Below are 16,094 nucleotides of genomic sequence, written 5' to 3'. Positions count from 1 at the left end.
ACAAACATTTATACCTGTCCTCTGTCCTGTTCTGCCAGCTTCAGCATGTTCTCCTCGATACCCTTCATCACCTTCTCCTCAATGGCTGACGTGGGGCCAAGTGTGGGGTTGGAGACAATAGGGAGAAGGTGTCTCTTCTCCTCTTCCTGCTGCTGCGGTTCTGGCATTGGGAGCGGGGGAGGAAGGCTGTCACCGTACACTGTGGTGTTTCTCTTGTTTGCGTTGAGTTTGCTCCTGTCCTCTGACTTGGAGGAGTACCGGGGGACCAGGGCTGGGGCCTCCAGGGTGGGCTTCCCAGTTCCAGCTGAGGGAGCCAGGCCCTGGTACGGTTTAGACGGGGACTTAGGAGGGACCTTGCTGGGGCTGCTGCTGCTGTAAGGGATGCTGGGTGCAGGTTGTTTACCATGGTAAGACAGGTTCAGAGAAGCCGGGCATTTCATGTTGTTGCGTAAAACTATGGGAGTGTCAGTGTTTGGAGACGGGAGGCCCAGTTTACCTTTGGGGCTGTCCGTCTTAGCCACACCCACTCTGGATGAGAGCGTCTCCAGCTCTGCCTTGGCGACTGAAGAGCCAAAGAGAGACTTAGCTCCTGGATCATAGGACTGACAGCCACCTGGGAAATTCAAAGCAACGCTACCAGGAATGCCTTTAAGCTTACCGTCCAGAGAGTCTGTATATTTCGAGTGTCTCTGCTCCTCTAAATTACCATCCACAGGGCTCTCCTCTGTCTTATTCCTGTCATCGTTAAAATAGACTATACTCTCCTCACTCTGAGGCTCTGGCGTGTCTACTGGCAGGAGCACATTGATCTGTAAGTCCTCTGAGCTCCTCAGCTTGCCAAGTGCAGCCAGCCTGTATTTGAATGTGTGACTAGACTCGGCTGGCTGACTCCCTGACCCTGCTACCCCAGAAGGCCTCTTGGGAATGGACGAGGGATCATGTCTCTTGGCTGGGAGAACTGGAGGCTGGGACTGGGAGAGATCAGAGTTCTGTATTGTGGCCTCTCTAGTATCCTGGTCCTGTGATCCTCTGTCTTTCATGCTGGCATAGTGAGCTGGGCTGCTCTGAGACTGAGCTGCTCTGAGGGCAGAGGGGTTGGGCAGACTGTGGTGGCTGTGCCAGACTGGGCTCTCTGTGTTGCCATCCTGATCGGACGAAGATGAGGAGGACGAGGAAGAGGATGAGGAGTCCGAAGCAGGGGACAAATGCTGCTGCTGGAGAAACAGGACATTGTCTTTCTGTAGTAGTGAATTAATTTGCTTCCTGTCATTTTCTGTTATGGTATGAGAGAAAGATGATATGTTTACGTTCTCTGGGACCTTGGATTCTTCTACCTGAGCCGAGGTGGAAAGTTCCAACATGTTCTCATAGTACGGGACCTTCTGCGAAGAGGCCCTGGGTGTGTGAGAAGTGCTAGGGGCCAGTGGATCGGGGACACCATTGCTGGTCTTGGGGGCTAAGAGGCTCCTGTAGCAAAGCTCCTTGGCTGGAGGGGAGCAGGTGTCCTCAGGCTGAGGCGGGGAGGTGGGGGCTGAGTGCGTAGTGGCTGGGTAGGACTCGGACCTGGCGGGTGGAGGAGGCGGCTGCCTGGCCCTTTCTGTGGTAGCGGCTCTGCGTGAGGGGACAGGGGAGTGGTACACCTCATAGTTGTTAGTGCGACAGGGGATCTTCGACGTGCGGGTGAGCTGGGGGCTCAGACGGACAGGGCTGGCCCCTGCCTGGGTCCTCTCTGCCATTGTAGGGATCTTTAGGAACTTGAGGACCCTGGACGGGGAATTGATGGCAGCGGCTTTGACGTCGCTGAGACATGATGAAGGGATGGGGCTGAGGGCCACGTTGGCTCTCCCAGAGAAATCCCCCTCCTCTGCTGGGCCAGCGTCTTTCTCTGGAATAACTACATCACTCAACACGTTATCACTGTCATTGGAAGAGAAGATAAACCCATTGGTTTCCAGCTCACAGTATGCTAGCTGAGGGTTGTCCTTCACTCCAGGGACAGGCAGCTGGGAGGTAAACAAACTACCATCCTCATCAGACTTCCCTTTAAGACAGCTCTCCTTCTCTGTGTCCTGGACCTGCCCGGTCTTTAATCCAGCCTCTGGGCCCTGATTGGCTGGACTAGTCTGATCTACAACTGTGATTGACAGGTAAGAGTTAGGACCTGCTGGTTGCTGGTGGTCATTCATTGTCTGTTGTTTCTCCACTGATGTGCTCTTGATGTGGCATTCACTGATAGCTGCTGTGGTGGATGTGCCTTTGACATGGTTCGGTGTCAGGTTGAGCTTTGCAGTACTACCACAAACATAGTTACATTTGACTGGACTGTCTGTGCTCTTTTTGAGGTGCGTAGGACATAACTGCCTTTCACCATTCATGTGCTGCTGTTGTTGCATGTCGGAGTCTGAGCAGGAGCAGAGTGTCTGGTGCTTCTTACACAGGTCTCCAGCAGCCAGGACAGCCTCTGTGGACATCAGGACCTGACTGTAGTCACAGAAGGTGATGCTGCCTGCAGAGGGGTGGAACTTGAGGGGGTCTGTCTCCTCCATCTTTCGAAGGACCTCCAGAATGTGTGCTTTCTTCTTGAAGAATGGGGACAGGGCATCCATGGATGCGGCTGGGCCTCTGGGGGGAGTTGTTGGGGCCTGTGGCAGTGTGCGGTGAAACCCATTTCCCTGTGGAGAGAAAGATTGTCAGGTTGTTATTATAGAAGTGAGTGTGTTCTCAATAACCTTACTGGTTAAATACAATCTCACAAATCACTTAATTCAACACTTCCAAGACTGCAGCCTCATTGTTAAACAGAGATTAGAACATCAAGGTCTCTTGAATACAATAGTGAAATAGAAAGAAAATGCCATTTCATCTGAGAAACCTTGGAACCCACTGAATATGTCATGACAGCTAATGTTGGAGGAATGCTGGAGACTACAGCCATGTCTTAGGGTGAACTGCTAACAGTGCTCTGTCCACACCTTGGCTTGTGCGTCGCTCTGTGACTGTGACCCCACCTGCTTGTCAGAGACATTGTGCAGCAGCTGTGTATGGTATACTGGGAGGGGTCCTGGCTGCACCTGTAACATGAGATTCAATGCAATCATGTACACCACTTTAAGCACAGCATTGTTATAGGAATCTATACATTACAACAATATGAAGCAAGAGGTATAACAGCTGAGAGATTCATTTCAAATACTCAGCAGATGTAGAGCCTCCAATGCCATAGGAGTCTGCAGCCATGTCTCAGGGCAAATTGTGACGTTACTTCATACCTGGTCCTGAGAGCTTGACTGGTTGGGTAGCTTCTGTTGGAAGAGCTCACACAACACTCTGTTCTGTCTCTCCAGGTCAAACACATGCATCTTCAGCTTGATGCACTCCTCTCGCAGATCCTGCAAAGACACACAGAACACACACACAATGTATAGCACAACTATAAGTTAACCACAATGACAACCCATGCCTTAACTGCTTGTGGTTCAAAATTGTGTTTTGTCAATGGTGGGTTGTTTGTTGCAAATTACCTTTTGGTTGAGGAGGGCTTGGACCACATGGTTGGCCACCTCATCCAGACATCTCTCATATGCTTCTCTTTGATTCTCATTGGCCAACAAAATAGCTGAGTTTTCTGCCTGTCAACAGGAAGACAAAAGATTATTCCTAAATGTTAATATATTTGTCATATGTTAAAACAAAACAGGGAGTGGTTCTTCAAATTAGGGCTATTTGGAGAAGCTGTTCAAAAGAGGACATTGTATTGTTTCTTTGTACTCCCTGACGAAGGCCATGAAGCCGAAAGGCGTCGGATTTTTAAAACTTTGTTTCTATTGAACATGAGATACAAATAAAGGCATTTTAATTAATTATATGAAGAGTGCCTTGGTCCTCCTTTCTTTTTGATGACCAATTCACCCCTTTTACCAAAGAGCACCTTCTATCTACCAATATGTACTATTGTGTACCTTAGTAGCGCTTCCCTTCCTCCTCTTCTACAGAAATAAAAGCACTGAATGTGGTAAAATTATATAATATTTAAAACATGATATAATTTGAGATGTCTTGTATTCATTTAATTGTGATGGTGGTTGGCTCACCTCCAGCTCTCTGAGTCGGTCCATCAGTTCTCCGTTGTTCTCCTCTTCCTCCAGGTAGTCCTCAACGTCTCCCTCGTCTGACTCCAGGTTATCATCACACATCCTCGGTTCTGTCTCATCAGACATGGTTCTCATCATCATCACAAGAAGGCGGTTCCTAATGTTACAATCGTCTCACTTTACTCACAAAACCACAATGCACTACGTAACCACAAGCATAAGTCTACCCTTGCCTTGGGACATGGCTGTAGACTCCTATGGCATCTAACAGCTCCTATGGCATCTAACAGCTAGAGCATAGGAGACATAACAGCCTCAAGGCAATAATCTACAGTTGAAGTTGGAAGCTTACGTACACTTGGGTTGGAGTCATTAAAACTCGTTTTTCAAAAACTCCACAAATTTCTTGTTAGCAGAGCATAGGAGACATAACAGCCTCATCTCAAGGCAATAATCTACAGTTGAAGTTGGAAGCTTACATACACTTGGGTTGGAGTCATTAAAACTCGTTTTTCAAAAACTCCACAAATTTCTTGTTAGCAAACTATAGTTTTGGCAAGTCGGGTAGGATATCTACTTTGTGCATGGCAAGTAATTTTTCCAACAATTGTTTACAGATAGATTATTTCACTTATAAATTACTGTATCACAATTCCAGTGGGTCAGAAGTTTACATACACTAAGCTGACTGTGCCTTTAAACAGCTTGGAAAATTCCAGAAAATTATGTCATGTCTTTAGAAGCTTCTGATACGCTAATTGACATAATTTGAGTCAATTGGAGGTGTACCTGTGGATTTATTTCAAGGCCTACCTTCAAACTCAGTGCCTCTTTGCTTGACACCATGGGAAAATCAAAAGAAATCAGCCAAAACCTAAAAAAAAAGATTGTAGACCTCCACAAGTCCGGTTCATCCTTGGGAGCAATTTCCAAACGCCTGAAGGTACCACGTTCATCTGTACAAACAATAGTATGCAAGTATAATCACCCTGGGCCCACGCAACCGTCATACTACTCAGGAAGGAGAGATTAACGTATTTTGGTGCGAAAAGTGCAAATCAATCCCAGAACAGCAGCAAAGGACCTTGTGAAGATGCTGGAGAAAACAGGTACAAAAGTATCTATTCCACAGTAAAACGAGTCCTATATCAACATAACCTGAAAGTCCGCTCAGCAAGGAAGAAGCCACTGCGCCAAAACTACCATAAAAAAAGCCAGACTACGGTTTGCAACTGCACATGGAGACAAAGATCGTATGTTTTGGAGAAATGTCCTCTGGTCTGATGAAACAAAAATAGAACTCTTTGGCCATAATGACCATCGTTATAGTTGGAGGAAAAGGGGGGGGCGCTTGCAAGCCGAAGAACACCATCCCAATCGTGAAGCACGGGGGTGGCAGCATCATGTTGTGGGGGTGCTACAAACCTGACTCAGTTACACCAGCTCTGTCAGGAGGAATGGGCCAAAATTCACCCAACTTATTATGGGAAGTTCTCTCACCCACCCTCATCCTCTCACCCAACCCTCATCCTCTCTCCTCCACCTCACCCTGATCCTCCCTTTCCCACCTCTCTCCTCCACCCATATCCTCCCTTCCCCACCCATCCTCTCCCCTTCCCCCACCTCTTTCCTCCACCCTCATCCTCCCACCCCACCCTCATTCTGGGGTGAGAGAGGATGAGGGTTGGTGAGAGAGGATGAGGGTTGGGGAGAGAGGATGAGGGTGGAGGAGAGAGGTGTGGAAGGGAGGATCAGGAGGAGGTGGGGAAGGGAGGATGAGAGGATGAGAGGATGAGAGAGAGGATCTAGAATGGACTCATCTCAACAGCATGTTTGTTGTACAATGGACTCATTCCGAGGATATGGGTGGAGGAGAGAGGTAGGAAAGGGAGGATCAGGGTGAGGTGGAGGAGAGAGGATGAGGGTTGGGGAGAGAGGATGAGTCCCTTCCCCACCTCTCTCCTCTCCCACCCTCATCCTCTCCCCCACCTCTTTCCTCCACCCTCATCCTCCCCCCCACCCTCATTCTCTCACCCCACCCTCCCCTCCCTCCTCGCTCCTCCACCCTCAACCTCTCACCCCAACCTCATAATCCCTTCCCCACTTCTCACCCCACCCTCATCCTCCCTTTCCCCACCCTCATCCTCCCTTCCCCACCCTCTTCCCCTCTCATCCTCCCTTCCCCAGATCCTCCCGTCCACACCCCTCTCATCCTCCCTTCCCCACCCTCATCCTCCCCCACCTTCCCAACCCCAACCCTCATCCTCTCACCCCACCTTCATCCTCCTTCCCCCACCTCCCCAACCCTCATCCTCCCTACCCCCACCCTCATGCTCTCTCCTCCATCCTCCACCCTTATCCTCCCTTCCTCACCCTCATCCCCCTCCCCCACCTCTTTCCTCCACCCTCATCCTCCCACCCTCATCCCCTCATCCCCTTTCACCCCCACCTCTCACCCGCCCTCCCCAACCCTCATCCTCCCTTCCCCCAACCCCCTCACTGCACCAGTCACCTCTCTCCTCCACCCTCACCCTCATCCCCTCTCATTCTCCCTTCCCCAACCACATCCTCACCCCACCCTCCCCACCCTCATACTCTCACCCCACCCTCATACTCTCACCCAACCCTCCCTCCTCTCTCCTCCACCCTCATCCTCCCCCACCTTCCCAACCCCAACCCTCATCCTCTCACCCCACCTTCATCCTCCTTCCCCCACCTCCCCAACCCTCATCCTCCCTACCCCCACCCTCATGCTCTCTCCTCCACCCTCCACCCTTATCCTCCCTTCCTCACCCTCATCCCCCTCCCCCACCTCTTTCCTCCACCCTCATCCTCCCACCCTCATCCCCTCATCCCCTTTCACCCCCACCTCTCACCCGCCCTCCCCAACCCTCATCCTCCCTTCCCCCAACCCCCTCACTGCACCAGTCACCTCTCTCCTCCACCCTCACCCTCATCCTCTCTCATTCCCCCTTCCCCAACCACATCCTCACCCCACTCCCTCCCCCACCTCAACCTCTCCTCCACCCTCATCCTCTCTCATTCTTCCTTCCTTCCCCAACCTCTCCTCCACCCTCATCCTCTCTCATTCTTCCTTCCTTCCCCAACCTCATCCTCACTCCCCACCCACTGCTCTCCTCCACTCTCATCCTCCCTTCTCCACCCTCATCCTCCTTTCCCCATCCTCACCCTCCCTCCCCCACCTCCCCAACCCTCATCCTCCCTTCCCCCCACCCTCACCCTCTATTCTCCACCCTCATCCCCTCTCATTCTCCCTTCCCCAACCACATCCTCACCCCACCCTCCCCACCCTCATACTCTCACCCCACCCTCATACTCTCACCCAACCCTCCCTCCTCTCTCCTCCACCCTCATCCTCCCTTCCCCGCCCTCATCATCCCTTCCCCCACCTATCACCCCACCCTCATCCTCCCTTCCCCCAACCCCCTCACCTCTCTCCTCCACCCTCACCTTCTGTCCTCCACCCTCATCCTCTCTCATTCTCCCTTCCCCAACCACATCCTCACCCCACTCTCCCTCCCCCACCTCAACCACTCTCATCCTCCCTTCCCCACCCTCATCCTCCTTTCCTCATCCTCACCCCACCTTCCCCCACCTCTCACCCCACCCACCCTCCCTCCCCCACCTCCCCAACCCTCATCCTCCCTTCCACCCACCTCACCCTCCTCCTCTCTCCACCTCACCCTGATCCTCCCTTCCCCCCTCCACCCTCACTCCTCCACCCTCATCCTCCCTTCCCCACCCTCATCCTCCCTTCCCACCCTCATCCTCACACAACCACTCCATCCCCCAACCTCATCCTCTCTCATGCTCCCTCCCCCACCCTCATCCACCCTCCCCGACCCTCATCCTCCCTCCCCAACCTCTCTCCTCCACCCTCATCCTCCCTTCCCCACCCTCATCCTCTCCTCCCCACCCTCATCCTCTCCTCCACCTTCAACCTCATTCCCCCACCCTCCTCCTTTTCCCCCACCTCATTCCCCCACCCTCCTCCTTTTCCCCCACCTCATTCCCCCACCCTCCTCCTTTTCCCCCACCCTCCTCCTTTTCCCCCACCTCATTCCCCCACCCTCCTCCTTTTCCCCCACCTCATTCCCCCACCCTCCTCCTTTTCCCCCACCTCATTACCCCACCCTCCTCCTTTTCCCCCACCTCATTACCCCACCCTCCTCCTTTTCCCCCCACCTCATTCCCCCACCCTCCTCCTTTTCCCCCCACCTCATTCCCCCACCCTCCTCCTTTTCCCCCCACCTCATTACCCCACCCTCCTCCTTTTTACCCCACCCATCACCTCCACCCTCACCTTCTTTCCCTTTTCCACCCCACCCTCACCCTCTTTCCACCCCACCCTCACCTCCCCCTACCCTCATCCTCTTCCCCCCCACCCTCACCTTCTTTCCCCTTTCCACCCCACCCTCTTCCCACCCCACCCTCTTTCCCCTAACTCACCCTCATTTCCCCCCCCACCCTCACCCTCATTTCCCCCCCCACCCTCACTTTCCCCCACCCACCCACCCTCCTCTTCCCCCCACCTCATTCCCCCACCCTCACTCTTTCCCACACCCTCATTCCCTCATCCTCTTTCCCCCACCCTCATCATTTTCCCCCACCCTCATTCCCTCATGCTCTTTCCCCCACCCTCATCCTCTTTCCCTCACCCATCACCTCCACCCCAAACCTCTTTCCCCCACCATCATCCTCCTACCCCCACCCTCATTCTCTTTCCCCCACCCATCACCTCCACCCTCATCCTTTCCCCCACCCATCGCCTCCACCCCACCCTCTTTCCCCTACCCCACCCTCACCTCCCCCCTAGCCTACCCTTACCCTCTTTCCACCCCACCCACCCACCCACCTCCCCCCTACCCTCACCCTCTTCCCCCACCCTCACCTACCCTACCCCACCCTCTTTCCCCCACCCTTCACCCTCTTTCCCCCACACCCATCCCACCCTCCTTTTCCCCCCACCCTCATTCCCTCATCCTCTTTTCCCCACCCTCACTCTTTTCCCCCCACCCTCATTCCCTTATCCTCTTTCCCCCACCTTCATTCCCTCATCCTCTTTCCCCCACCCTCATCTCCACATTCATCCTTCCCCCACCCCTCATCCTCTTTCCCCCCACACTCACCCACCCCCCCATCCTCACTCCCCCCTACCCCACCTACCCTACCCTCTTTCCCCCACCCTTCACCCTCTTTCCCCCACACCCATCCCACCCTCCTTTTCCCCCCACCCTCATTCCCTCATCCTCTTTTCCCCACCCTCACTCTTTTCCCCCCACCCTCATTCCCTTATCCTCTTTCCCCCACCTTCATTCCCTCATCCTCTTTCCCCCACCCTCATCTCCACATTCATCCTTCCCCCACCCCTCATCCTCTTTCCCCCCACACTCACCCACCCCCCCCATCCTCACTCCCCCCTACCCCACCCTCACCCTCTTTCCCCCCCACCCTCTTCTCCTACCCCGTATTTCCCCACCCTCATTCCCTCATCGTCTTTCCCCCACCCTCATCGTCTTTCCCCCACCCTCATCCCCTCATCGTCTTTCCCCACCCTCATTCCCTCATTCGCCCCCCACCCTCACCCTCTTTCCCCTACCCCACCCTCACCTCCCCCCTATCCCACCCCACCCTCATCCTCTTTCCCCACCCTCATTCCCTCATCCTCTTTCCCCCACCCTCACCCCCACCCTCTTTCCCCCCTACCCCACCCCCTTTACCACCCTCACCCTCATCCCCCCCATCCTCTTTCCCCCACCCTCATACTCTTTCCCACACCCTCATCTCCACATTCATCCTTTTTTCCCCACCCCACCCTCATCCCCTTATCCTCTCCCCCACCCTCATCTCCACCCTCACCCTCTTTCTCCCACCCTCATTCCCTCATTCTCTTTCCCCCACCCTCATACTCTTTCCCACACCCTCATCTCCACATTCATCATTTTCCCCCACACCCACCCTCACCCTCTTTCCCACCCAACCTCTTTCCCCCCCACCATCTTTCCCCTTTCCCCCCCACCCTCACCTCCCCCCTACCCTCACCCTCTTCCCCACCACCCTCATCTTCTTTCCCCTTTCCACCCCACCCTCACCCCACCCTCTTTCCCCCCTACCCCACCCCCTTTACCACCCTACCCCACCCTCATCCTCTTTCCCCCACCCTCACTCTTTCCCACACCCTCATCTCCACATTCATCCTTTTCTTCCCCACCCCACCCCCTTATCCTCTCTCCCCCACCCTCATCTCCACCCTCACCCTCTTTCTCCCACCCTCATTCCGTCATCCTCTTTCCCCCACCCTCATTCTCTTTCCCCCCACCATCTTTCCCCCCCACCCTCACCTCCCCCCTACCCTCACCCTCTTCCCCACCACCCTCATCTTCTTTCCCCTTTCCACCCCACCCTCACCCCACCCTCTTTCCCCCCTACCCCACCCCCTTTACCACCCTCACCCCCCTACCCCACCCTCATCCTCTTTCCCCCACCCTCACCTCCCCCCTACCCTCACCCTCTTCCCCACCACCCTCATCTTCTTTCCCCTTTCCACCCCACCCTCACCCCACCCTCTTTCCCCCCTACCCCACCCCCTTTACCACCCTCACCCTCATCCCCCCCATTCTCTTTCCCCCACCCTCATACTCTTTCCCACACCCTCATCTCCACATTCATCATTTTCCCCCACACCCACCCTCACCCTCTTTCCCACCCAACCTCTTTCCCCCCCACCATCTTTCCCCTTTCCCCCCCACCCTCACCTCCCCCCTACCCTCACCCTCTTCCCCACCACCCTCATCTTCTTTCCCCTTTCCACCCCACCCTCACCCCACCCTCTTTCCCCCCTACCCCACCCCCTTTACCACCCTACCCCACCCTCATCCTCTTTCCCCCACCCTCACTCTTTCCCACACCCTCATCTCCACATTCATCCTTTTCTTCCCCACCCCACCCCCTTATCCTCTCTCCCCCACCCTCATCTCCACCCTCACCCTCTTTCTCCCACCCTCATTCCGTCATCCTCTTTCCCCCACCCTCATTCTCTTTCCCCCCACCATCTTTCCCCCCCACCCTCACCTCCCCCCTACCCTCACCCTCTTCCCCACCACCCTCATCTTCTTTCCCCTTTCCACCCCACCCTCACCCCACCCTCTTTCCCCCCTACCCCACCCCCTTTACCACCCTCACCCCCCTACCCCACCCTCATCCTCTTTCCCCCACCCTCACCTCCCCCCTACCCTCACCCTCTTCCCCACCACCCTCATCTTCTTTCCCCTTTCCACCCCACCCTCACCCCACCCTCTTTCCCCCCTACCCCACCCCCTTTACCACCCTCACCCCCCTACCCCACCCTCATCCTCTTTCCCCCACCCTCATACTCTTTCCCACACCCTCATCTCCACATTCATCCTTTTCTTCCCCACCCCACCCCCTTATCCTCTCTGCCCCACCCATCACCCCCACCCTCATCCCCCCCTACCTCACCCTCTTTCCCCCCTATCCCACCCTCACCCTTTTCCCCTACCACACCCACCCTCTTTCCCCTACCCCACCCTCACCCTCATCCCCCAACACTCATCCCCCAACCCCTTTCCCCAACCCTCATCCGCTCCCCCACCCTCATCCTCCACCCTCCTCTTTCCCCCACCCTCATCCGCTCCTACACCCACATCCGCTCCTACACCCTCATCCGCTCCTACACCCTCATCCCTCCTCTTCCCCCCCCACCCAGCAAGTGAGTGATATGGAGGAGAGAGATTACCTGCTACAGAAATGGGCTGATATGAGAGAGCCATAGAGAAGCACTGCATACAAAAATAAGTTTGTGTACAAGGAGGACGGCCATATTGCCGCTTCCCTATTTTTCTCATTCTAGAATGACACTCAGGGAAAATGTAAATTGTTTGGGTGACGTACGAAATCCCCGGATAAAAATACATGCTTTATTACAATCTGCAGTCTGTGATATTTATGAATCATATTGTACATACTTCCTTCATCTCCCACTTCTCTCTGCATTGTGAGACAAAGAGAACCCTGACTGTGATTCCAATGTTTATTAGCTACTGTAGATAATGGGTGTCTGCCTGTGAGATGCATAGAACGGAACAGTCACCCCTCATCCCTTTAGTGCCTGATCACTTATAACCCTGATATTTGACTGACATACAGGAGGATCTATAAAGAGAAAACTTCTAAAGAGCAAATTGTATTTTACACCACCATCAATAAAATATCTAAACACAGTATCTCCCTTTGTTTCCTATTCAAATGCCACAAAACTAAAGCGAGGACACTGAGAATCTGACAATGGCTAAAAGGACATGAAGAGAAAGCAGAGAGTGAAATACACAGATAACAAAAGGGTAACCCTGAACACCATAAGGTAGACATAGCTATTTCAGCAGCACTGCTTGTTTTCAATGATGTTCCCACCTCCACTGCGCTTTCCCCATAATACATCCACAGAAAACAAAGAGTACATGAAGTGCAATGACACACAGTTTCCCCATTTAAATGTAGAGAACAAGATATATCACGTAATCTCTGGGCTGGAACACATAACACCTGTTTTCTCTAAAACGGTTGTAAAATGGATACCTGCTATAAAAAAAAGTATGCTTGAGGACATGTGATGTGCTTTTATAAAAGGAGACAAATCTGTAACATTATACCATACGAAAACAAATGTGTCATGCACCAGAAGTAAATTGCCAAGCAGGGGTTCTCCCCAAAGGTATTATCCAGCCAGAAGCTATTGCAAGGGGGGGCGGGGGGGTCAGTTTTCATGGGTGGAACATACAAGACAAAGAACATAGAAAAGAACTGTCGACTAGAACAGAGTCATCTGGAACAGACAGTCACCTGTGATGTCAGCTCTCCTTAGAGCAGAGCACTCAGTCCTACTCCTCAGTGTGTAAACCACCTCTCTCTCGCTCTAGTCTTCTCCCAATGTCAGAGCCAAAAAGCTGAGGAAAAACAAAGTTACATCTTGTTATCATCTGTCATCCTCGCAACTGTTCTCTCATCCCTCCTTTTCCACCACTCACAGTATTCAGTCAGATTTGCTGACATCAAACATTATTTTGATAAAGTCTATGACATCAAGGCCATCTTGCTCCCTCTTGGTTTCCCAGATGCACACTCAGAGAAAACATCTCCAGAGAGGGGCTTCAAAGTGGTTTTAGCATGTGTGGACCTTAGAGAAATAGCATGTCTGTCATTATCAGGACCCGTATTCATAAAGTGTCTCAGACTGTTGATCTAGGATCAGTCTAGCCTTTTGGATTAAAATAAGATTATATGGTCAGCGAGATCCTAGATCAGCACTTCAAGGCGCTTTGTGAATACGGACCCAGAGCAATGTCATGTCATCAACCCATCAGGACAGGGCCAAGACTACAATCTGCCTCTCGCTCTCATCTTGCCTTCTTTTCATCGGAGTCATTGTAAAGTGTAATGAAAGAAAGATGAATAGTTTAGCAGAGAGACCCAGTAGCCTTTAAGAAATCCCCTTTCATGTTCCAGTGATAATACCATGTCATGCAGGCTGCAGACACGCAGTATTAAAATCTCTGTATTGAACATCAATGTAACCAGTCTGCAATCTGGGATTCCCCATTACTGTACTGTCATCGGTAGTTATGTTCAGTTTCCACAAGACTTGCCCTCATAGCTAAATGTGAACACACTCCGATGCTCTCTGTCATAGGGTAAGTCCCATGTGGCACCCTATTCCCTATGTAGTGCACTACTTTTGACCAGGGCCCATAAGCATTATTTAGGGAAGAGGGTGTCATTTGGAAGGTTGCCTTGTCCTCATACTGTAGCTTGCTAAATAGGAGCATGCTTAGTCACTGCCATAGGCTTCAGATTCAGAGTCAGTCTAGTCTGGCTGCGTTCAGACTAGATGAGTTTAGATAAAGAACTACAGTATTAGCTCTTCACTCCCAAGCAGCCCACAAGGGAAACCAAAGCTCATCCTTTAGATCTTGTCAACTTCCAATGTGATTAGCGTCGGCCTTTCCCACTTTGGGTTTCCAGCTGCAGATCAAACAGAGCAGAGCATTCTGCATACCTGTCTCAGTCAGAACACACCGGTTCCATTTGTGAAAATCCTGACCTGTGATCTGTTGTTGTGCCACAAAAACAACAACTGGTTTTAGAGATTATTCTTATGATCCACTTGCCCTAGCCAAATAGTGTTATTGGGTGCACACACACCTGATCACATCCAAGAAACTGTGAAAAATGGCACTTCTTGAGCAATGATTTTCTTGAGAATGTGTTTTGCCTGTGGAGGTTGGTAACATTGATATTTATATCATGCGGTGTGTGTGAGGTAATCTGAATGGAGCTCAGAGTTCAAAGTGGCTCGATCTGGTGTGATGCCACAAGGAATGAGCCGACTTGCAGACTACACTCTATATTCATGGAATGGGGGCAAGGCTACAGTATAAATCAAAGACAACTCAGCAGAGCCAAACCCCTTCAAGCTCCTTAAATCATGTCAGTCAGTCACACACTTGGGGATTTGGCTGCTGCCGGGCGGAGGCTGTCTCAGGTTATATCAAACAGTACCCTTCCCCATCTGCCAATCTGGGATGGCACAGATTGAAGTTCTCTCGGTGTGAACAATCAAAGTGTGTCAACAGGTGATGTAAACAGCATTGAAGACTCAGACAGACAAATTGAACAGGATCTTAAAAAGAGGAATCACGACCCGTAGGAATAAATCTGAATAAACATGACTATCAACACTGTCAGTAGCCTAAAATACAGTATGTCACTGTAGATACACATTTAGACAGTGACATAGATCATATTCAGACTATTGGATTCATTTGTTACTGTGGCTTCTGATGTTTAGACAAAATAACAGTGAGATTAGTTATCCAATAACAAGATTTTGACTGAAAGTACAGGGGAGAGAGAGGGAATAACAGATCGGGGGAGGGGCGGAGGGACGATTCCCAAAAGAACCCAGAGGTTGGATCAATGCCATGTCTGAGACTAATCAACCTGAGTGGTGCAGGCCTCGCGGGGATATTTCTAAATATTTGCCAGGCAACCCCACCCTCCGTCCTCCCTACAGGAACTGCATTATAAGACTGCCAGTCCCGATACAGCAAGACCGGGGAGGCTTTGTCATAATTGGGCACACTAAACAGCAAACCACATGTTTACATGAAATGACTAAACATGGGTCTGAGTGCTTAGCGTTGCTCCAAAAATTGTCCCCTGATTCTGTCATATGGTGTGGTTCTGTCACCTCACCTGTCACATCAACTCTACATCTCATATCTACACAATCAATGAAATCTAAACACAGCCATAACGGCACAAAATGGACAAATAGGACTGACAATGTAGTCTAGACTAACAAATACTAATAAAAACGTTTCACTATACATGTTCAGATCTGCTTGTCCTAAAATGCCCACCCAGTCTCACCTTGCTTCATATCCTAGCATCCACTCAAAGCACCCGAGAGAGCCCCAGTCTAAAGAAAATCAGTCGTAAAAAAAGACCCACAATGTAAGTATTTTCCAGTTGAAGAAAGGATTTATCCACAAGGTGATGCCCTCTCCTCTAATAAGGAACTGTTTCCTCTAAACTACTGATAGAAAAAGACCCGTCCTCGAGCATGTGAATTGTGTGCATCTCTCGCTGGCTGCCCTGTGCTGTGCCGTCTGCCTGCAATATCTCCCATTGTTCCAGGGCGAGTGAGGAGGCAGGCTTCCTGCCCCAATAGACCCTGCCTACTACAATAACTGTAGACTTGCCCCCACCTCTCTCCTCCTCCTCCTCCTCTCCCCTCCAACTACTGCTAAACATTAACCCTGCAGCTGCTGGTCAGGCAAGGCCATAAAGGAGCGAGACAGAAGGAAAAGGACGTTATGTTTCCAAAGAAACCCCACTATGTAACAGACAAAAGCGTGGACCCAGAGAGGATATCCAACAGTCTGGCTAGTTGGTTTGTTTAGT

The 16,094-nt window shown here is 51.9% G+C and overlaps 1 protein-coding gene across 11 annotated transcripts in view; it reads right to left on the bottom strand.

Moving 5' to 3' along the window:
* The window catches only part of LOC110532648 (nck-associated protein 5-like), a 31,895-nt gene that overhangs the window by 6,937 nt on the left and 8,864 nt on the right, over positions 1-16,094 (bottom strand). Inside the window, exons 1-7 of one of the 11 annotated variants that reach the window (XM_036988663.1) lie at positions 15,561-15,842; positions 12,972-13,075; positions 4,092-4,248; positions 3,522-3,629; positions 3,270-3,389; positions 2,973-3,071; positions 15-2,672 (exon numbers count right to left, since the gene is read on the bottom strand). In XM_036988663.1, coding sequence (XP_036844558.1) covers positions 15-2,672; positions 2,973-3,071; positions 3,270-3,389; positions 3,522-3,629; positions 4,092-4,232 — 3,126 coding nt within the window. In that variant the 5' untranslated portion in view covers positions 4,233-4,248; positions 12,972-13,075; positions 15,561-15,842. Of the gene's footprint in view, positions 1-14; positions 2,673-2,972; positions 3,072-3,269; positions 3,390-3,521; positions 3,630-4,091; positions 4,249-12,971; positions 13,076-15,560; positions 15,843-16,094 lie in introns of those variants that run through there. The other 10 variants (XM_021616724.2, XM_036988666.1, XM_036988665.1 and 7 more) reach the window with 10 other exon arrangements.

This window comes from Oncorhynchus mykiss, chromosome 9 (assembly GCF_013265735.2).
Source record: "Oncorhynchus mykiss isolate Arlee chromosome 9, USDA_OmykA_1.1, whole genome shotgun sequence".
NCBI lineage: Eukaryota > Metazoa > Chordata > Actinopteri > Salmoniformes > Salmonidae > Oncorhynchus > Oncorhynchus mykiss.
This window is presented reverse-complemented; position numbering and strand designations above follow the sequence as displayed.